The sequence below is a fragment of the Pogonomyrmex barbatus genome, unplaced genomic scaffold, assembly GCF_055798465.1.
Source record: "Pogonomyrmex barbatus isolate J1 unplaced genomic scaffold, ASM5579846v1 scaffold8, whole genome shotgun sequence".
In the NCBI taxonomy this organism is placed as follows: domain Eukaryota; kingdom Metazoa; phylum Arthropoda; class Insecta; order Hymenoptera; family Formicidae; genus Pogonomyrmex; species Pogonomyrmex barbatus.
In genome coordinates, this window is record NW_028297182.1 from 7,842,225 (window position 1) to 7,865,333 (window position 23,109).

The 23,109-nt window shown below is 31.5% G+C and overlaps 2 protein-coding genes across 15 annotated transcripts in view; both read right to left on the reverse strand.

The window, feature by feature from the left end:
* LOC105432201 (UPF0489 protein C5orf22 homolog) overlaps window positions 1-16,801 on the reverse strand; it is a 290,978-nt gene extending 274,177 nt beyond the window's left edge. For 3 of the 12 annotated variants that reach the window (XR_016141029.1, XR_016141028.1, XM_089083731.1), the window contains exons 1-3: window positions 16,405-16,793; window positions 15,087-15,232; window positions 13,677-13,826 (exon numbers count right to left, since the gene is read on the reverse strand). Coding sequence is in view for 9 of the 12 variants with exons in the window: in XM_089083731.1 (XP_088939857.1) it covers window positions 13,677-13,826; window positions 15,087-15,232; window positions 16,405-16,467 (359 nt within the window). In the remaining 3 variants the exon portion in view is untranslated. Of the gene's footprint in view, window position 1; window positions 5,611-6,021; window positions 13,124-13,676; window positions 13,827-15,086; window positions 15,233-16,404 lie in introns of those variants that run through there. The other 9 variants (XR_016141027.1, XM_089083729.1, XM_011646890.2 and 6 more) reach the window with 8 other exon arrangements.
* A 512-nt stretch (window positions 16,802-17,313) lies between these two features.
* LOC105432231 (uncharacterized) lies at window positions 17,314-22,841 on the reverse strand. Of its 3 annotated transcripts, none has more exons than XM_089083726.1 (7): window positions 22,704-22,841; window positions 22,225-22,417; window positions 21,961-22,134; window positions 21,670-21,871; window positions 21,090-21,285; window positions 20,931-21,016; window positions 17,314-20,847 (listed from the first exon to the last, which is right to left on the reverse strand). In XM_089083726.1, the coding sequence occupies exons 2-7, from the start codon at window positions 22,409-22,411 to the stop codon at window positions 17,805-17,807; spliced, it is 3,888 nt and encodes a 1,295-aa protein (XP_088939852.1). In that variant the 5' UTR covers window positions 22,412-22,417; window positions 22,704-22,841; the 3' UTR covers window positions 17,314-17,804. The 3 variants fall into 3 exon arrangements, with proteins under 3 accessions (XP_088939852.1, XP_088939851.1, XP_088939850.1); XM_089083725.1 differs by having other exon boundaries at window positions 22,694-22,835; XM_089083724.1 differs by having other exon boundaries at window positions 22,225-22,546; window positions 22,694-22,835.
* Between the last annotated feature and the right edge of the window lie 268 nt (window positions 22,842-23,109).

The following is a 23,109-nucleotide window of genomic DNA, read 5'->3' on the forward strand; positions in this document are numbered from 1 at the left end:
TAATAACAAGCGCGTAATAATATTGTGTATAAAAATTATCCTTTATATTTTTTAAATGTTGAAGCTCGAAATTTTTCTGAAAATAGTACAGATTTCAAAGTAAATCTTAATACGCCATTTATCATAAAAAAAAAAATTAATATTCTTTTGTCCTTCCTTCTATCTTCATTATATTTCCTCGTTTAGCCTTAAAAGATATACTTGTTAATAAAAATTAACATGAAAAAGAATTGTCTTTATATATGTGCATACATATATATTATGGTAAACCATTTACTGCTTATGATTAAACTAGGGCGTATCCGATTTATTAAATTCTTACTATAGAAAAAAATAATCACATATTTGTTAAAAAGAATGCAAACATAAATCTCTCAAGTAAGATACTATGAAGTTTATTTACGTAATATACGTTATACGAGGAGTATTATATCCGCATATTGCAGATTTACTCTGCTCACGAATGCGTTCAAAACGTCATGACTCTACTGAAAGCTTATTTGCATCTATGTTAATTTCCATTCGCAAAACAGATAGTTATTAATCTGGCAATTAATATTTCATTTTTTTAAATAAATTTAATATTTGTGTCTAATACTATTAAAAATATTTTAAATTATGCATATAGATTTGTATAGATTTATAAAATTATGTGGATGTACATTGTAAGTGTTCATTGTAGATGCCGTTCGCGAAATAAAATATCTAATTTTACGTAGGACGGAGACAAAGTATAGAGATAAAGAGAAAAATATAAATATTCATAAATATATTTATACATCATTACATTTATATCTATGAACAATTCATTTGTAAATAAAAAAAGGGAGAAATGTAAAATAATTTATAAATATATATTGTAGAGATGGCAATCTCCATTTCAATGATAGCAATTGCACGAAGATTACAGATAGCATTTCTTAAGTTTAATATTAAATACTTAAAGCTAATTGAATTGATTATTCATTTTCAATTAAATTGTTGTTTAGACATTTATGATCTTCATGATCTAACAGCCCTTTCTAGGAATTAATTTTGATAGCATAATCGTTCATTTCTTGCTTCAAGACAGAACGCATGCAGCATCCCTTCATTAACTTTTTGTTCAGAATACGAGAACTGAATAGTGAACGAATGGAATAAATTTCGTTGCGGAAGGGTAGTGAAGACGTACGGTGTCACTTTCCTTGTTGTTTTGAGTTACAGGAAATTATGCACAAAGCACAGATGCGAGCCGTCAGCCGAGCTGTCAGCCACTAATGGCCGCATCATACATTCTACGTAATATACTGCCGCGCCGTAATTATTATTAATAGTGGCAAACAGAAGCGGAGATCGCTTTAAAATGCGTAAGCCTAGAACTAATTTTGTGTCACGCATGCTGTTGCTGCAACTGCACAATTGTACAAAGCAAAAAATTGGTATTTATGAGCAAGCGGCAGAAACGATGTAGCTAATTAGATTTCTTCATAGAACTGCTACAAATTAGAACTACAAATTAGTATGTAACTTAATTTTTTCCTTGTTTCCAGTGAAAGTAAGTATCAAATTAATAATGTCAAATGTAAGAGTTATAAAAGTTGAAATTTAATTTTCTTCAAGCTTCTGAAAATCGCAAAAAGAACATATATGTCTTTTTTTTTTCATGTGCTTCTCAACAGAAATAAATTTAGAAGAAAAACATATCATGAATCACAAGAAAAACATATTATACATGACAATTAGATTTGAAAAATTATTAACATTAAAAATAATGTTGATACAAAAAATATATATATGCATAATCACTTTTGGAGAAAAAAACATTTTTAAATTATCTTTTAATATTTTCACACATTTATGTATAATATCGTTTTAAATTTTATCACTAATATTCCAAATTATCTTAATCAACATACAAAAGTTTGTAAATTATGTCTCATTTTATACCTATAATTTTGTAATTGAGCTTGAACATGGAAAAAATTAGAATATTTTTAAAACTAATTTCGAAATTCAAATTCCATAGATATGTAAAACTTATTCTATTTATTGTGCATTGCACGTTGTGCTTTTCCCTCTGAAAGTCTACATCAGGTTGCGAGAAGAATTCAAGATTTACAACACGACATAATACACTCGTAACGAGGAGGCAATCATAAATCATTCAGAATAACGCGAAATTTATTAGTCGGACTAGAAGAGAGTGGCGTTATCATTGCCAAATGTACATGTGGCCGCTTATCATCGGAATATTTATTTATCTGTGAAATAGCAAAAATCCGATTTCATACTAAGAGTAGAAATATAAGTTTTCTTGTAAAACACGTTGAAGTAAAAATTATGACAAAACTTTCCCAAGCTGTTAATTTATTTAAAATTTATAGCGTTCTCGACACCATAAACATGTACTTTTCTAAATTTCTTCTATATTTGTGTAACACACTTACATAAATGAATAAAAAGATAGATTCTCTCACTTCTGGCTGAAGAAATATACCTATCTGGCCAGTCGTACGCAAAGGATGAAAATGTGGAAATCATTTACAGAATAAAATGATTTTATATAACGCCTTACATAAAAGTTGTTTGGTAAGTAACAAGTATAAGAATTAGAAATACTTTAATAAATTATAGGTTACAGCAGTAGTAAAAATATATTATGATATATAATTCGTATGATGCGCAAAATTATATCCCACTTAAATAATTGCGAAAGAACTTTTTAACCTTTTCGGACCGATCATGATGTATATAAAATCATGTAAAACCACGCGCTTCTACGATGTCGGTCCTTAAAGGGATAAGATAATAAGGTGATTAATAGGGAGGAGGGGAGGAGGGGGGGATGAGGGGAGGAGGGGAGAGGAGGGGAGGGGGAGAAGGAAGAAGAAAAAGAAGATGAGCCGTTACGGATACGCGTGCGAATAAGCTGAACGATATATTGCAAAAGCACAATTACATATTTATCTCCCTCGCTCGAATATCATCAGACTCGATCCAAAAGTATGATCATCGCGCCTCGGGGCCGATCTTATCTCGCGCCGCCGTGGCATCGGCTGCCTACGCACGAACGTCTCTGCGTGACGGACGTCTGAATGTGCAGTGCGCGCAGCTGCGCTTCACACGCGGGACACCCACCGGCAATTATGCACGCATTGTAACATACGAGGGCGAAAAAGAAATCGCTCGTACGAATGTGAGAGAGAGAGAGAGAGAGAGAGAGAGAGAGAGAGAGAGAGAGAGAGAGAGAGAGAGAGAGAGAGAGAGAGAGAGAGAGAGAGAGACAGCGTGCATGGAAACGCGATGCGAGTCCATACGTACGTAGGAAAGACAACTTCGGACTCTTTCGACTATTTGTCAACGGTTGAGAGACGACTGCTGATCTCTCGCGACTTCTCTCGTCGCCTTATGTACCGCGAACGCGAGTAAAAAGAGGCAGCGAAATGTCGCTGCAAGGGAAGCCACGAAGGCATCGCGTTCTCCACCTCGCCTCTCCTCCGTCTCTTCGCCCTTTCTCTCCTCGCGGCAGGACGGTGCACACGTTATTCTTCTTGCGCGTGGATCGCGCAAGGTACAAATTGTCGCGGTGAGATCAAAAACCGGCGCGTATTCGTCGCATGGTTGCATCATCGTGCCGACCAGAAGGCCGTGCGGCCAGATAATCCACCGTGTAATTTCGTCACCATGAATGCAAGCACACCGCGTGCGCACACGCACCTAAATCTAGGTGGACAGTCGACTCGTGAGATAAAAATACGAAGCATAGAATATTTTGTGACTTCGCAGCGTGGCGGATGGCGAAACGGGATCGAAACTTTTCATTGGGCTCATTCGCGCGAAGTTCGCGTAAAGATATTAATCCTTTGCAACTCCGCGACCGTACGACTACGGTCGATGCAACACTAACGAGTGTCCATAGATATACGATATATTGCGAATTATCTCGAGGAAATATTTTACTTCGTGGTTATTGCAAAATAACAGTTAAGTTTCTTTAATTGCCCGATAATAATGCCAGCGTGAAAAGAACTCCCTAGGCTGCCGGCCTAATCGACGAAAGAACTCGCGAGTTGTTTATCGGGCGGTGTTGGCTCACAAAGAGAAAATCTCCGGCAATGTTTCCTTATAAACTGGCGACTGCATTTTATCGTACGCCTCATTGATGAAATAATAGAAGCAGAACCGGATACGCTCTCGCGCGTGCGGTATTTAAGTAAGTCCCCGATAGTGACACACGTGAGCGTAGATAAGCGATAATGCTTCACTCGGTGGAGGGGGAGGGGAGAGGGGGGAAGGTGGGCAAAAATAGAATTGCCGGTCGCGGGCTAAAACTTACGTGCCCCCAAATGCCATGCATTCTCAAGTTTCTGTCTCGTGGTCTAGTGGGAAGATATTTTTCTGCGGTCGGCTAAAACATGCCGATCCGCTCGATATCAGCCTTGCAAGGCTGCCTGTGACAAAGAGATCTCGCTTAAAATCAGGTAGTAAACCCGTTGTGGCGTGACGTATTCAAATGCGCTCCCGACGAATCAACGAGTGGCCGGCTAAACCGGCTCATATTTTGCGATTTCTATATTCGTGTTCCGGCGTTCCGAGCTTGAATGTCGCGCGTAATAACTCGGCGATGCCGAGGAAAACCGGGACTGCTTGCGAAATTTAAATCGGCACGATTAACATGTTACCCCGCTGCCAACCGCCTTCCGCCAACGTAGAACTTAGCGGTTGGAACGTATTTTATCTAGAAGTTGCTGAATTATACATGTATGAAAGACAACGTCTGCAAGGTTGCAAAATAACAATCTAAAAAAACACTTGCACCTATTAACTACAGCTAAGAATTTCATTACACGTATTTTATACACGTGTTTTTGTATAAAGTTAATCGGAAGGCAAATTTATTTGCAGTATCTTAAATGCAGTTATTAGGCTACAATTATACCGCTTTTATGCACAAAGTTTTACATTTAATATTTATTAATAACTTAATTATTACGTATAATAAATATCAAAAGCAATTTATTGAATATCGTTGACGTAGATAATCGATTGTCATCTTAAGTAATCTATTCCTAATCATCTTTTTTATACATCTTTTTTTTATTTTTATAGTTATCTCATAGTCATTTTTTTCAGACCGATCTAATTTCTAACAGACAAAAATTAGAAAAATACATAAGTTGTAAAATAAAACAATTTCCCACTATACGTTATATTATATAAGAAAAAAAAATAAATACTCACAATGACAGATCTGAGAATATATGGCTTCAAATTGTTATCTATTATAATTATAACTTTATTGAGTCATCGGATTTCATAATCTAGATTCATAATCTTCAAGAACATCTTGTAGATTAACATCAAATATATTTATATTGAAAAACATTAAACAAGAGAGTTAGCAATGTAATAAGCTTGTTAGATGCATGATCATTTTTTATGACAATAAATCATTTATTTACACAGACAACATTATCCAAGCAGTGTGCACAGATTAGTATTGCGTATATCCGCGAGACAGATGCACGCACTTTCCATCAGTCATGATCACGATCCTCATCGCCATCACCGTCATCATCATAATCCAAATCAGACCTTCGGGCAACAAACCTATCTTCGCTCAAGAATCTAAAAGTGAAGCGGATAAACGTGTACACGATACTAAGAATCAATTGCAATGCAGCTAAGAAATACGAGCTTTGCATGGCCTTTGGCAACATTATATTACAGTTACAGCATTTGTTTTTGACATAAACTCGTTCATTTAGTACGTAGTTAACAATTGTAATACCGTCGTAGAAAATTTGGAATATTGGAAGACCGAAAAGGTTTTATAAGTATATTACATTTAACATTTCATTCATCGTTATAGAACACTCATGTTTAATTATTTCGTCGAATTGCAGAATTTGTTATTTATAAATGTACAATACATATTAAAATTAAGATCTTATGCTAAAAAAAAGTGTATGATGTATATTGAAAACTATTTATTTATTAAAATTATTTTCTCACAAGCGTATCATCTTCTCTCATTTCTTTCTTTTTTTTTCTTTTTTTTTTTTTTTTTGCGCATTTGTGCAATGTTGTGTAATCAATAATGGCCGAGAGCCAAGATCTTCGACATATATTATTTTCCATAGAGAGATAATTACCTGACATCATGCATACAAGAACTTTACACAACATGTATGGCAATGCTTAACTGCTGGCATCTGCTTTAAATTCGAGAGAACCTCGTGTGATTCTTCGTGCAAGTACAATTGTGGTATATCTTGTGCCTTCTGCACGTCTCGCATATTTTCGCGTACGCACACCCATTGTACGCCCGTTATAGGCATTGCCTTAGAAGAACCAAGTTCCCCATAATCCTATGAATACTCACTTGCTATCTCAATCTTCTTAACAATGATGATATAAAAACATGATATACATAAAAATTGTTTTTATAATAAAAATGATTTTAAATGACCTCAATTAGACAGAAAACTTTAATAATTAAATAGAAATTTTTAATAAATTCAACATTATAAAAATTTAAAAAAATGCAAATAAATTTCAACGAAATAATAAAAAAAGCAAATAATATTCACTGCTACTACATGCATATACAATAACTTATGATAATTTTGTTTCTGTGTTGCACGTGCTAATAAAAAATGTTATGTCTAATTTATAGTACAAAAAAAGATTAGAAATGTTTCAAGATTATAATGAGAAACTTTTTTGTTTGAAACCTTAAAGTAGTATACTAATTAATTCAGATAATAATCTACATAAATAATCTACAAATTGTATAGTAATATAAATTGTATAATTTATCGTGCACTTATCGTGATAGAGTGATCAGCCGTCACTTCTCCATGATAGACATGTGTTATAGAATTACAATTTAATAGGTTTCCGATTAATCATAAGTATATAAACATGTTTGTAAAGCATGTTTGTCCAATGATCTAAATTCCATTAAATCCTGTTCTAATTCATATTACATCGTAGTAATTTTATTTATAGTCAATTCTTTCTTTGGAGAAGCTTGTTGATAAAGTTGTTCAAATAGTTACTTAATAAACTTCAAATATTTAATAAATATCTGATAAGTCACTAATCAATTTTATATACACATTCAAGAAGCATTCTTAATATCAAAAGAAATCAGATATGATTTTTTTTTTAAATATATATATTTCTTTACCTCTTTTTACTTCTAATTTTGATGATAAAATAATAAAATGTTTCTAATTATTAAATTAATTAAAATTTCTAACAAATAAAGAAAAAATAATTACATAAGAATTCACAAAAAATAATCACATCATCACATAAGAACTATACAATTTTTTTAATAATACCATAGCGTATCTAAAATCATATATTGGGACTTAGATAGTAATAAATACATTAATTAACACGTTTAATGCACGCTAATTATGTCTTATATAACCGACTTGCGAACTACTAAAGCAATTGAGAAACATAGCCCTAGAGCAACTTTAACGGCTTACTAAGGAGTAAGCTTAACGAATCAATTAACAACGGAAAGGGACGAAAAGGTTGAGGTGGATGAGGAGGAAAGGAGTAGAAGAATCGAGATCGAGGACTCGATCTTTGCGGGGTCGATGCTAATTTCTGAGGTCGAATCGTGCGCCGACCACATTCGCGATTGGTCTATGCAAGTGGCGGTTCCTTTTTGTTCTTTTAGCCGAGAAGTGCCGACATATATATATATATATATATATATATATATATATATATATATGGAGCAACCCTGACGACGATCGTGATATGTCAGCCAGCACCCACGCTCCTGCGACTTCAGACTCGTTGTGCCACCTTTGCTGCTAAACCTTCTCGGCCCTGACCTGTCCTGTCGTCGCTTCGGGCTCTCTCTAAACTAACGTCCTATTATCTCACAACATTCAACTCACAAGCTTAAAATTTTCACCTATTTTTTTTTTATCCAATTTTAATAGAGTTATTCTATGCTAATAAAAATCGACGTTTAATTTTCTATTAAATACATTAAACAGTGTAATAAATTTAACTATCAATCTCGTACCTTTCAACAATTTTAATATATTTTCTGTAAAATAAATTGTGAAGTGTAGAAACTTAACATCAAATTTGCGTGTTATAACTCTTTTTATCAAATATAAATACTATTTTTTGACCTATCTTTTGATAAAATATTATCAAATAAGAAAATGTAAATAATTAGAAAATATGAATAATTAGAAACAAAATTTTATTTACAATTATGTAACAATTCGATATATTTTATTATTAATTTATTATTATTATATATATTATTATATTAATTTTTTAATAAAGCTATGAGCCAAAATAGCTAAATTTTAATAGCTAAAAATAAAATAAAAAATATACAATGCGGACAAACATTACACGAAAAAATGGAAAATAGAAAAAAAATGTGTTAAATAAAATGTATATAAATAAAATGTCTTAAAATTTCTTATTGACTGTGAAGGATATAAAATGAAATAGAAAGTATCGCTGAAAGAAGATGCTGTTTACTTAATCGCTACATTTTGCTATCAATGATATCGTTCTTATAACATAACAGTGTTGTTATTCTAATCGCTCCCCCCTCCCCTTCTCTTTCGCAGAAAAGAAGGCGCAATGGCTGACGATTGCATTCGCCATCCACTACGATTTTCTCCCACTACAATCGTTCTCTGTCCTCCTACTCTGACGCCAATTGGGCCACCTCTTCCTGAAAAGTGTACCATCGCCGACCATTGGGTGCAACTGAAATCAAGGCTACCGATTGGACGGCCTCTAACGCTCGCCTAGGAATGTTGCGACCTCGTGCAACGAATGTAACGCGCGACGCACGTGTGGAGATGCAGATTAATATAATCTCTCTGTAAGCCATACGTTATCGGGCCGAGATCGGCGACGCCTTCAAATTGCTGCACGCGAAAGATTTATGTTAATTCTAAGTAACCTTCGCTGGAATTAGCCGTTTTGCGTAACGCTTGCAGATCCTTCCCCGATTGAAAGGGAGCCTTCAATGCATAATCAATTTTTTTTCTAGATCTTAGATATAAACACGATATATCTTTATTAAAATCTATCTATCTAATAAAAAAATAAAAAATGTCACGGCAATCAAATGAGTTCAAAACGATAAAAAAACATTTCAAAGAAAATTTCTAACAATGTTATTAATTTATATTATTTGTAAGCTCTAGAAATTAATGTGTCTCTTTAAGAATTTAACAATGCAAAGCACAAAATCTTTTTGCGAGACACAAGTTAGTTTCTACAAGAAAAATACTTAAAACGAGCCAAAAACATTTAAAAATATTATCCATTTAAAAATAATAATTTAAAAATAATTTACTCTTTACTCCAATATTAATTTAAAATATGATAAAAAGATTTTTATCGCAACTAAATCCAAATAATCTATGCAACTAAATTATATTAACCATGAAAAAAACTTTAATGTATAGCACGTACCACACTAATAAGATTTATAAGATTCTAGAAATATGTTTTGTTTATGCATGTGTGCAATAATATTTTCATCATTCGTATAGTATTATTAGACAGGCCTGTTAAATGGTGCCACTTTTATCGCAGTCCGACTGAAGTTATTCGAGATATGAGGAAGCATTGAAGCCGACAGGGAATGAGACGATAGGAATGAGTGGTTGATGAGGAGAAAGGTAGAGGACCGTTAAAGTTACGCAGGAAAAGAAACGGCGAGTAAGAGACAACCGCGAAAAAGACTGGCAAGTGGAATGTCGGTTAATTTGTAGCCAGGTCTAGTCTACGCCATAATCTGTACGTGTATCATACTCTTTCATACGCGTCGAGACACGCGTTGCTGATCGATGTGTCGCTTGCATGCGCACCGTAGAACGCGTATTATTAATTATTACTATAAATAAAAAATATACAATCTTTTATATTACGTGATATTTTTTTACGTTGCATACGCATGGGTTATCGCGAAAATTGGAAGAATAATTAGGTAGTCGCGAATTCGCAATTAGTTTTTCGTTTAGCAAAACAACGAAACGTAAATCATGGTGGTGCAATTATTAATGAAATACTCCAAGTACTCAAGACACTCATCGCTAAATTGCAATTTTTCTTTCTAAATGTATGATTCTTGTTACTTATGAATATTTCACAACATGCTTGTAATTATATAAAAGAATTTTTGTCACATTATTTCAGAATAAAATATTTGATTAAAAATTATATAAATAATCATATAAAATGTATATATTAAAAATATTGCAACATAGTGGATCAACAATGATTTTCTAAAAATAAGGTTTCTTTTTAATATGGAATATAGATATTTTGAATGATGATCTTTATTTTCTTTTTTTTTTTTTTATTGTCAGATAGATCATTGATAGATAAAATAAATAGATAATATTCACTACACAATAAACTACTCAAGTATAGAGAAAAAAAATAGAAATCACTATTGCATTCCACTGAGTAACATGTGTGGCCAAGTCACTTGGCGAAAGCTGCCATAAGCTTTTACCGTACCGGTATTCAGAATACCGGACGGTACGCAAGTCGTGTTTTAGCTATGACAGCTATTTACTACTAGGCACCAGGAATACGTTACAACGTTCGCGTAGTGTACTTCATTATCATCATCGCTGTTTTTCCAGAAAACCGTGTGTGCGAGATCTTTGAGACATGATGTGAGAATAAAAAGTGCTTAAAACTCTTCGCTTAATTATGTGAATAGATACGCGAGAGGAATAATTACAATGTGCACTTCCGTATTCTTCGCGCGCTCTAAAAACATTATATGCTTTCACATGTTTTTGATCTTGAGATAATAAAATAATCTCGAGATAATAAAAAAATGTACTAAGCACATAAAATGACAGTACGAACTACAGACCGGATGGTACCCACAATCGTGTAATATTTTATCCTGCAGCCAGATAAAATTATTCTAACGTAAAACCGAACAAGGAACTTTCTTCTTGCTCGACACTCTCGCATAAGTAGGCGATTCAAGTGCCGCTCTGTACAGAGAACCACGAAACGCGAAACAGAGCACAAAAAGAACAATCCGCGAGGTGGAAGGGCACATAAGGAAATCGAGTTTACGAGATGATTGTCCTACAGGCCCTATTCATTCGACATGAAATCTCCAGGTGGATCTCTATTGTAGATTATTGCGCCATTGTCCATTGTCGCAATCCGCCACGACTGGCGAATCTTCTTAGATCTCTTCGACATAAATGGGAAAAGCTCGGAAAAAATAGGAAAAAAGGTGAATCACGTTAAATTAGAATATTTAAGATAATCAAGATTATAAAGCGCAAAATATTATTTTACATTAATTTAAAAATATAGTTTAATTTTTTATCTTCTAAAATTCAAGTTTTTATGTTTAAATATTTTTCAATATTAAACAAAATTGAACAAAACAATTAAATGCACATTCAAATATAAGTTTGAATGCAAATACATTAATAAGAATCGTAATAATGTGCATCGTAGTAATAATCTTTCTGCGTTGCAGTAAATAAATAAATATCAAAACTTCATAAGCTAATATCGTTCGGTTGAACCACTAGGTAAAAAATCTTTAATCACGTCTCTCAATTTCAATTACTTCCCAATTTAAGGGCAAAGTCGGCGAAGATATTAAAATTAATGACAATTAGTGGTATCACGTGCCTCTCACGTTGGGTGTTCGAGACAAGAAAGTGCAGCTTGCACGCAACGCAAGCGCGGGTAAGGAAGTTTTACATCCTGCGGGACAAACATCGATGGAAATCGAATGATGCGAAACAAGCACCTGCGTGGGTACAGGCAATTACGTATGAATAACTTCGACGAAAAAGTAGCCGATGCGATCGCACACCGACTCCGATCTTATCGATACGGTGTCGCGCGCATTGCCGAAGGTCCTAGGTCCGGTATGACGATGCAATTATCAATAATTGAGAAATTTTTTTCAAGTGTAATTCAATATAACAAGCTGGCGCGCTCATTAATTTGATATTATAAGCACTGTCTCCGAACATTCCCGTTATTATATTGCCGTAAGATTACCATTAACCTCTTTTCACGATATGCAATTTATGTTTTTTCTTCTCTTGCTTTTTTAGTTGTGCTGTGCTCCGCAAATTTTGAAGACAAATGCAATTCGGGCCATATGCATGTTTTCAGATGATGCCCAAAGTGCATTCGAATTATTCGAAGTGCATAAATCATCAGATATGCAATCTCATTTTAATTACTCATATTAATTAAGCAAAGATTAATTATATATATATATATATATATATATATATATATATATATACCAAAGATGATTGACAATAACACATATGACTACATCGAAATAAAATAATTATAGTAATTTTTTATTTTAACTTAAGCCGATGTTTCTAATATTTCAATTATTCACATGTTAGTCCGTTCTTATTTTTAAAAGTACAAAAGGAATAGTTATAATAAATTTTACTTGAACAATAATATTTACTATTCTTGTATTTTTCTAAAAATAAAAAAACTTTCTATTACCAAATAAAATAACTTTCTGTTATATCTTATATCAAATTATAAAAAAATTTTTTTTATTTTTAATCTTTAATCTTAATTTAAACTTGATGTTTAAATAAATATTTCACCAATAAATAAAGTACTTATTATTATATCATAAAACACGTGTAATAATTATTAAAAGCTATGAAAATTATGATATAAATAAATTTAATAAAGATATAGGTATGGGAAGCTCTCATGACATCATCGTGCTTCACTCATGTTGCATGGACATATATCCCCATACAATAATTTGAGAAACATAACTCAAGTCTTGACGGATTGCTGAATCACGCTGAGTTTCACAGCATATATCGCCATAACATGTCGACTTCTCTTTTGCTACTTTAATTGCTTTTTTTTCCTTTCCGCCTGTTTGTTCTCTCGATTTTTCAATCCTACGGTTATTTATGTCCTCTTTTATCGAGAATGTGTGATTTTTCTCTGCCGCGCGAATGTTACTACTTTTCAATCGTATGAAATGACCTTTACGAGGTTGTATCACCGCAGCAAGTGTCACAATAACTGGACATTATAATGTTCAACTTCTTCACTGTACAATAATGTAAATTCTCTGCAAAATAGAATATTTAATTAACAATTTATTGTTAATTAAATCTCTAATATCTATTTTGCCGAGAAATATTATTTATAATCAACTGAATAAAATGAGAAATTTGTATATTTGAAAAAGTGTAAAATAACAATATAAGTACAATACTCGATATTCTTTTATTATACAATTCGCAAAACTACTGACGCACATATCTAATACTCGAATATACTTTTGTAATATATTATTTTTATTTATATTTTATATCGTATCTGTATTATACTATGTCAAAATCATTCAATGTTAAGACAGATTTAATTATATTAAAGTTAAAAATTCGATATTGATATAAACAGAAATCTCTATTCGGAATCATTCAAATTTAATTCGCGCTATTTTCGATATTATTGAATTTATGAAAAACAAATATAAAATAATAAATATCAAAACATGAGTTGCAATAATTTTAAAATATCTTGAGCATTAAACAAAGAAAAAAATCACGATAAAATCGAGAAAGTTAAAGTGATATTTCAAATGAATGATTTATAAATCAAGAAATTATATTGATTACCTTATCAAGCCGGACTCCTTGTGCTTACCGATGAGAAACGTCAAGACACTGTCGGTTATCTGATTAGCCCATGGTGGTTTCACCCAGATCAAGTTCTTAAGATGACCTGCATACACTGCAGGCATAATCCAATTCTCGATGCTGATCGTGCTAAAAAAAAAATACAAAAAAACAAAATCGCTCAAAAATTTGCTTGCAAAATTTGTTTACAGATTGAAAAGCTACTTTTTCTCTATAGAGAACAAAAAGGCATAATTAATTGTACGAAAGTTTGAAGATTGTTACAAACAAATTCATTTAATAAATTTCTTTATTGAACTCAAACATTATAACGATCGTAATAACAATTGCGATATGTATACAACATAGAAGAAACAAACTTAACGAAAAATGATAGAGAAAAACAAGAAATAAAAAAGAAAGAAAGATAGAAATAACAAAGACAACACGCAATTACTCGCAGTAAAATAAAATAAATTAAAAAGATGGTCGCAGACTTAATTTCAACAAATTCAAAAATTCAATATAAAAATATCTATAAAACATAAAATAAGATATAAAATAAGAAATTTCTCCATTCTTACACAATTTCTCTGATGTCAATAAATGAAAAGAAAATGCTTCTTTAATTTTTACAATAAATTGTTATTTTTAAATTTACACATAAAATATAAAATATTTGTGCATAAAATGTAACATTACGAAAGAATCTTTTCATCTCGTATTTCTTTATACTTTATACTTTCATATTTACTCAAAAAAAACAATTTTACTAAAGTATCTAAAAATTTGACCAAAAATAATTTTATTAGGTCATATAATAATATAGGATGTGCAAAATATCGATTGCTAAAATATTAAAAATTTGTTCATTACTGTCATCATATTTAAGCATCCTAATAAATTTGATAGTCTAATAAAATTATTTTCAAATTTATATCTGATCAAATTTTTAGATACATTAATAAACTCATGCTTCAGTACGTTATATAAGTAAGTTATATATATATTTTTTTATTTTAAAATTATTATTATATTATAATTTTATATTATTATATTTACTCAATCTCACTATGTCACTATGTTTGCACTATAAAATTAATTGATCATATTAATTAATTTGATCATATTGTAAAAGATACATTGAATCCGATAAATTCAATTATAATAATATTTTTATTTGTAAAAAACAGAAACGTTCACATTGGTACAAAAATGAACTCGTCAAATATGAACTCGTCAAAATTGAGCCGATAAACGTCTTGATAAACAGCCATAAATTCCGATTATCATCATATGTTCGCAAGAATTCTGCTTCAAGTCTCTTCGCGTGTCAAAAAATTATATTCAATATGGTTTTAATAATAGACAATATCATCATATGAGATTCACAATATTAACTATACATACGTAAACAGGTTATTCTTGTCCCACACTGTATCAGCGGACATATCCATGGGTATCAACATATCGGGATGCGAATCCAGATGTACCAAGGTGTTACCTTCGAAAGGCAGATGCTTTGACCCCAGACACCGATAAATGACCGGTAAGGCCTAAAGATATCGTAAATATGACATATTACCAAATATTCATTCAAAAAATTGAATCTCATGTTCATACACGCATGTCACACGCAAGGTTTATAGATTCGGTTGATATGTAGGCTGGCGTTAAAATTTAAGTTTTAAAATTGATTAATTAGAATTTGAAATTAAATCACCATGCTCATAATATCATATATGTAATGCTAGGCTATTTAATTCCTTATTTCGGCTCATATATCTGAGCAGAAAGAAATATTAGAAATAGGAATAAATATTAAATATTAAATATTATAAGATCTGTGTACGATAGATAAGAATATATAAGAATATAGAACAGAGAAATAACATAGGCGATAGATTTCAACCTATCAAAAACCGTGTATTAATTGATACATCAGCCTATTAATTGATTTCCGATAAATTGAAATCTGTTGCTTATATTATTTTCTATTCCTGTTACTTATTATGCGTAGACCTTAAGATTCTCTCGTGGCGCGATATGGGTTGTGTGATGTCAGAGGCGAGAAATGACATATAAAAAGTTTCTTGCGTCATATAACTTTATCTTGTACTTTTCCCTTAAAAACATGATATTTTCGTATTCTTAAAACTTGTAAAAAATACCAGAAACTAAGATATCTGTCCAAAATCACGTAAAAATGTAAAATAATTCTTGAAATAATGGTCACTGCTCAGCTAGAAACAACCAGATCTAGTGATCTGGTAATTTCTGATAACTAAGCAGTGTACCATTATTTCAAGATTTATTTTACACTTTTACGTGATTTATTGGACAGATATCTTAGTTTCTAGTATTTTTTACAAGTTTTAAAAGTACAAGACAAAGCTATACGACGCAAGAAACTTTTTACATGTTATTTCTCGCCTCTGACGTCATAATTCAATATGGCTGCAGAGAGACAACCGAGCCTTATGCCATATGAAAGCATATTGCAACCATATTGAATTATGACGTCAGAGGTGAAAAATAACATGTAAAAAATTTCTTGCGTCGTACAGCTTTGTCTTGTACTTTTCCCTTAAAAACATGACATATTTTCGTATTCTTAAAACTTGTAAAAAATATCAGCGTCGCGACATCTAGCGGCGCGACGCATGCAACGATACGTCGCGTCATCCCCGGCATAACGAACGCGAGACCGATGTTCGAATGTACCCACCTCATCGTGGCCCTCCACCACATGAATCGGCGTTCTCTTGAAGCGCTTGCACGTATACGACATCTTTCCCGAGCGCGGAACACGTAAAGCTGATCGCTGAACTATCGATAGACCTGACGACGATCGCCGGACAAATAAGATGCGCGCGTTGTACGATCGATTTTTCAATTAACGCTACGACGACGAGACGCACACGGACACTCGGAATCGCGGGCACGCGGCACACTGCTTCGCGCGGAAACACGTGGTCAATGACTAAAGTTTGTTCTTAGGCGCGCACCTCACAAACACGATCATTTCGCGAATAAAGGGACAGGGGTACCAAACAGGGGTTTACTCCGAATTTCTCACGAGACGAGTTTCGTAAGGTGGTTCCCCCTTTTTCTCTTACTCAGCCTCCCCATCCCCCTCTCCTAAAGATGAGGACGCCTTAGAAACCTGATCCTTCTAACTCACAGCCGGCAAACGACGGCGTGGAGTAAATGAATATCGTAGAGTATCATTTGACAACTTGGCATAAATTTATTCGGACAGGTCAGATAGCGTTTGACGAGCCGACACATTTCTATGTTAATGTTAGAATAAATAATAGAATAAATACATACCTCTCTAATAATTTTATATTTTTAGAATTTCTTTTCTTTATTAATAATTTTATTATTAATAAACTGTAATACATGTTCTACATTTCATTACTTTTCCTCATTCCCATTTATTTTCATTCAAAAAAAATTGCGATTGCTTTGTTAATTTAGATATTTTTATCACAACAAAACCAGATATAAAATCGAAATTAATATTGCTTAGTTTCTTTATATATATATATATATATATATATAAAAATAATGTAATTAGATCGATAACATATTTTTCTTCTTCAACTATAAGTGTAGAATAATAGAACAGAGATACAAAAAAGATATTTATTTATACATAAAAGAGTAATTCTTTTTCCATTAATTTCCAGATAAGTAAATCACAAAATACGTCCCGCGCATGCATATCTACATGTGCATTAACGGCACCATTAATTCTTATAAAAAGACATACACATGATAAAGTATCCTTACTACGTCAAGCGACAATATTCGGCCGATAAGATTATACAAGAGCCGATCGCAAAAGATCAATCCGATTGCATAACCGTAGGTAGCGTCGAATCGGTAGGAAAAGGTTACCCCCGGCACACAGTTCAACTCTTGCCAATGCGTGTTAAGTACCAGTGATGCGTGACCTTTCGCTATCGATCGATTCACATGTCATTCTTTGCCGCCGCTTGATCATAAACACATCGTGAGAAAGGATCCGACGAAAATACGCTCGCAATATCTATGTAAATCTCGCTCACATAGTTAAATAATACTCCATATCATACTTATTAGCTCGATTCCACACGATTATTAATCATACGCACTCCAATTTTCGAACATTTGTGATTTATAAAGCTCGAGATGCACCCGATTCGTCTGCATTCTCAACGATGATAAGAATCTATCAATATCCGTTTTATACGAGTCATTTGCTAAATCATTACCTAATCCGTGAGTCAAATTTGTAGAATAATTTTCGATTTCATGTTCCAAGTATTGTGGATTAAATAGTGATGATTGGGTGTATGTATATGAAGAGTAGGGATACGCTGCTGCATGTCCGCTCCATTGATCATGATGGATTTGATTTAACGATGCTTCCAATGGTTTATTTGATAAATTAGAATTTATGTTTCGTGACCGAAAGTTTTGCGCTGAATTCAGTGAAGATCGAGGAGTTTTCCTTGCATTTACATTTGCATTTACATTTGAATTTAATATTCGTGAATCTTGTGCAAAGGCCATTGAGTTACTTGTATCTGCATTGTCCTTTGGATCATATTTATGAGAATTTACATATTTATCGGTTTTGGCAAACATATCGATATTATTGTAAACAATATTATTCGTTTGTATAGGTGCATATTTAGTTTGCAAATTTTGAACTTTACTATGATTAATGTTCTTTCTGTTAGACTTTTGGATATTGCTACTATCGGACGAGACTTTCTGTCGATTATTCACTGCAACTATATCAGTATGTTGTGCAAGATCTTTCTCAGATGACAATTTGCTTGAAACATTACATATTTTTTCATTACCTTCTTCATCCGTTTGTTCAACTTTTTTTTTGTTTTTTTGATCAGTGCTTGCATTAATAGAAACATTACATTTCGTATTTTGTGCATGCTTATTTTGATCGATAACTGTAACTTTATTAAAATGAATTTCCTGCACTTCCTTTGTTGAATCTTTTCCGCTTACATTTATGATTGGAATATCCACTTTTGCATTTTTCTGGAATTGAACTGCGTCATCATCTTGATTTTCCAAAGATATCGGCTCCTCGAACACTTCTGTTTGCTCAGTCAGTTCGTTATTTTCCAAAGAGACTAGATTTTCGAACAATTGTAAATCCTTTGTTAATTTTTCAGCTTTTACATTTTTTTCTGCTGTTTCTTTAAGGAGTATTTTCATATCCGTGAATGACAAATTTTGTTCTTTTATTTTTTGGAATAAATCATATTTTTCAATTTTATTCAGAGATGCCGTATAATCTATTATTTCCAACAATTTCTCATTGGGATCTTGATAAGTTCTAAGATATTGCAAAGCTTTGCGATATTCTTCAATCTCGGTGTCTGACATCATTAAATTTGGCATATAATCATCAATATTTATAGGATATGGAAAAAATGCATTAAATTTAGTTCCTAAAATATAATAATGACTTTTGAAATCTTCTATTTCTTTATACATATCTAATAAATTATTATTTGAATTAGATCCTGAATATGTATAAGTATCCTGTACTTCTTCGTCATTACGAATTTGTGGAAAAATACATAATAAAGCCCGTTTTTGCACATTAAAAAAAGTTTTGAAAGCTAGAAAATGTTCTTCATATACTAATTTATGAATAGGATCAGTCATGCCTTTGTACCTCTTATCTAATAAATTTATTTCAAAATTAAGTATTTCTTTCCATTTGGAAGCTATTCTCAAGAGAGATTCTTCATCATTACAAACATTATTATCACTTTCGTTAATTCTTTTAGCATATATTAATAAGAAATTGTTTAACACTTCCCATATTTGCTTATCTTCTTTATTATCCGATTTACTTATAGGTAAACTATAATATAGCAAATCAGAATCTTTTGTAGAAAGATCAGAATCGTTTGTATCCTGAGAAATTTGTGTGGAAATTTTTTCGTTGTCATCCTCTTTATCATACTTAGAGAGTATATTTTCTTCTTTTTTAATTTCGTCATTCTCTTCTTTTTCAATTAATGAATTCTTCATGTATTGAATAACATCTTCAACATCAGCATCTGATAATTTATAATCATTTACATTTGACAGATTTATTGCAAAAGTAATATCTTTATTCAATTTTTCTATGAAAGAAACATCATCAAAATCATCAGGCGCATCTATAATTGATACTTTACTCTCTTCTAAAATGTTAGCTATAGATTCCATAGTTGAGTTAATAACTTCTTTATTATGTTCTTTCGAAGTATTAATTATAAAATTGTATTTGTCCCAATCATAACGTTGACATAAAGAACTAATACTTATTTTCTCATTAGATTTTGCACATACATTATCAATGCTTTTATGACATTTTTTGTTTTTTGGTGAAGTACTATTGCATTTTTTATGTTTCATTTTAACAGTATTTGCAATATTTTTCTTTGATAATAATATATCATTGGACGCTGTATATTTCGGTGAAACACTTTCAGATTTGTCATATCTCGTAATAGTAACATCTTCTGATGATAAAATATCATTGCTTGCTGTACTCTTGGGTGAAATATTGTTACCTTGTTCATGTTTTATAGTAGAAGTATTTTTAACATTTTTTAATGATGCATCACTATTTACTGAAGATATATGTTCTGATATAGATATTGTTATAGGTATACCATTTTCAGAATTAAGAATTTCTTTATCAATGACTGGAACCTTTGTGACATTTTTATCAGGTCCTGAATAAATCTTTTCAAATGTTGCAGTATCACCAGCCCAAACATCTTCTGCATAATCAGAACTGAGCTTAAACAAATAAAAATTCGGTCCACCGATCAAAGTCAATAATTCCCTAAACGACGAAAATTCACTTTCAGAAACAATTGTAATAGAAATTCCATGAGATCCATAGCGACCAGCTCTGCCAATTCTGTGTAAATATGTTGCTGGATCCGTAGGTATGTCTAAATTGATGACCATATTAATATTTTCAATATCTATACCTCTTGCAGTTAAATCTGTGGTCAACATAATTCTACATTCCAAATTTCTTAACTTTTCAATTGCTCCTAATCTTTTAGTCATATCTTGATTTCCAACAATATATGTCGATGAGAAACCCAAAGAATTAATTTTATTGCTAATCGATTGAGCTCTAGAAGAATAAAAATAAAGGAAAGAATAATTAAACCAATTAAATATTAAAAAATAAAAAATAGCAAATTTAAGAATACATACCGTGATTGATAATTTGAAAAGACTAGGCTTTGTTTAAATGGAATCTTGGTAAAGATTTTTACTAGCTCATCAACTTTTATTTGTACCTAAAAATTAAACAAATTATACAAAGTTTATTTGTTAATAAAACGTTATTAATCTTTGTAAATAAGTAAAAACCTGTTTCATCGCATTGGGATGTACCGGAACCACAGTCACAAATTGTTTGATTCCAATCAAAATTGGTCCATCAATATTTGGCGATGTCAATATTGGAGAAGACATATAAGTTTGTAGAAATGTTTCTAAATCTCCAGGATAAGTAGCACTTGAGGCTATAACTTGCTTGCTAGATGGTAATTTAGAAAATATGTAGCTATAGAAAAACAAATGTTAATTAGAAAACAGAAACAAAAAACAGACAATATTATAGTTTCAATAGTTTGCAAAATCGTTAGTAACAAATTGCTCATAATAATAGTATAGATTAAAGCCTATTATATATTTATCTACAAACATTTAAAAAATATTTTAAGTGGTAGAATATCCAATATATATTCCATCATGTAATGTAATGTAATTAAATAATGCAAATTATTGCATTGATTACATTTCGCAAATTCAATTTACTTACATGTACTTTTACATCAATTTCTATAGAACAGTCTTTAATAATTACACTAATGTATCATATATATACACACACATGTATTTGTATCTAAATTTTATTGATTTAATAATCTTTAATTTCAATACTAACTTGATATCTTTTTGAAAATTAATTTCCATTAATTTATCGGCTTCATCAAGGACAAATAATCTGACTTTGGATACTTGAAGAAATCCCTTTTCAATTAAGTGTTTAAGTCTACCTGGTGCACCAACAGCTATGTGACATTTGCTCAACTTTTTTTTATCTTCTTCTAATGATATTCCTCCAACAAAATGTTCCGTTTTTAATCCTAAAATAGCAAATATAATTGAAAAAGAAATGAAACTGAATTTCTTTGAGAAAAAAATATACAGCAATAATATTCCAAAGTGAACATACCTTCTATTTTTGAACCTATTGTTTTAAGAACATTGGTTATTTGAATAGCAATCTCTCTTGTAGGTGCTACTATTAAAACTTGTGGCAATTGTTGCGAAACATCTATAGTTTCAAGAGCTATTACACCAAATACTACAGTTTTTCCAGTACCTGATTTTGCACGTATTATTAAATCTGTAAATTATTAATATTTTTAATATATAAATATTTTGTATACATGTATGTATACATGTACATATAAAACATTCTATATATCATCAATACCAAATCCGCAACGGCCTAATGGAATGGCTTTCAATTGGATGGGAGATGGTTTTTGAAATCCAGCAAACATTAACCCATCCAAAATTTCTTGTAAAAGTCGCATTTGAACAAACGTGACATCTTCTTCTATTTTAATATCATTCGTCCGCTGTTTTGTATTTATATCATGCGCAATATATTGAGCCATTTTTTTCTAATAACAAATATACAATATATATATATATATATATATATATATATATATATATATAGAGCTGATTTATTTCTTAGAATGCTGTCTAAACATTATATTCTTTTTCTTTTTTTTATAATAGCGTTGGTTCTAAAAAAATATAAATTAGTAAGAAAAACGCAATCACTCAATGATATAAAAACACAAAACAAAATCATTAAATAGCATAAAAATAGTGTAAAAATTATGCAAGAATAAAACATATCCATTCTACTCAATGATCTACAAAAGACTCACCTATATTTACCAGGCTCTCTTGTAATCTTATAAACACGTGTAAATCAATGTAAATATAAACTGAATTTAACACGACGAACAGCAGAAGCGATCATTCACATTTCATTATCCGCATCAACTTTAGCTGCGTTCCGATAATCACTGTCAGTACTGAAAATCTATAACATATGTTACATAAACTATAGTGATGAGCGATGCATGAAAAGGTACCTTTAGATTTTTTCTCGTTGTATAACTAAATTTGCACTACAGAGTGCAATAAAGTGCAGATTTGATTATTAATTTTTAAAAAATAAATTGCAAAATTTATGGATAATTATCCATAAATAAAAAATAAATAATCTTATTAGAGTCGACCCATCACTTCTGTTGATTCTTAAAGCATGATAGAATATATGCGGGCGATGGAAAAAAAG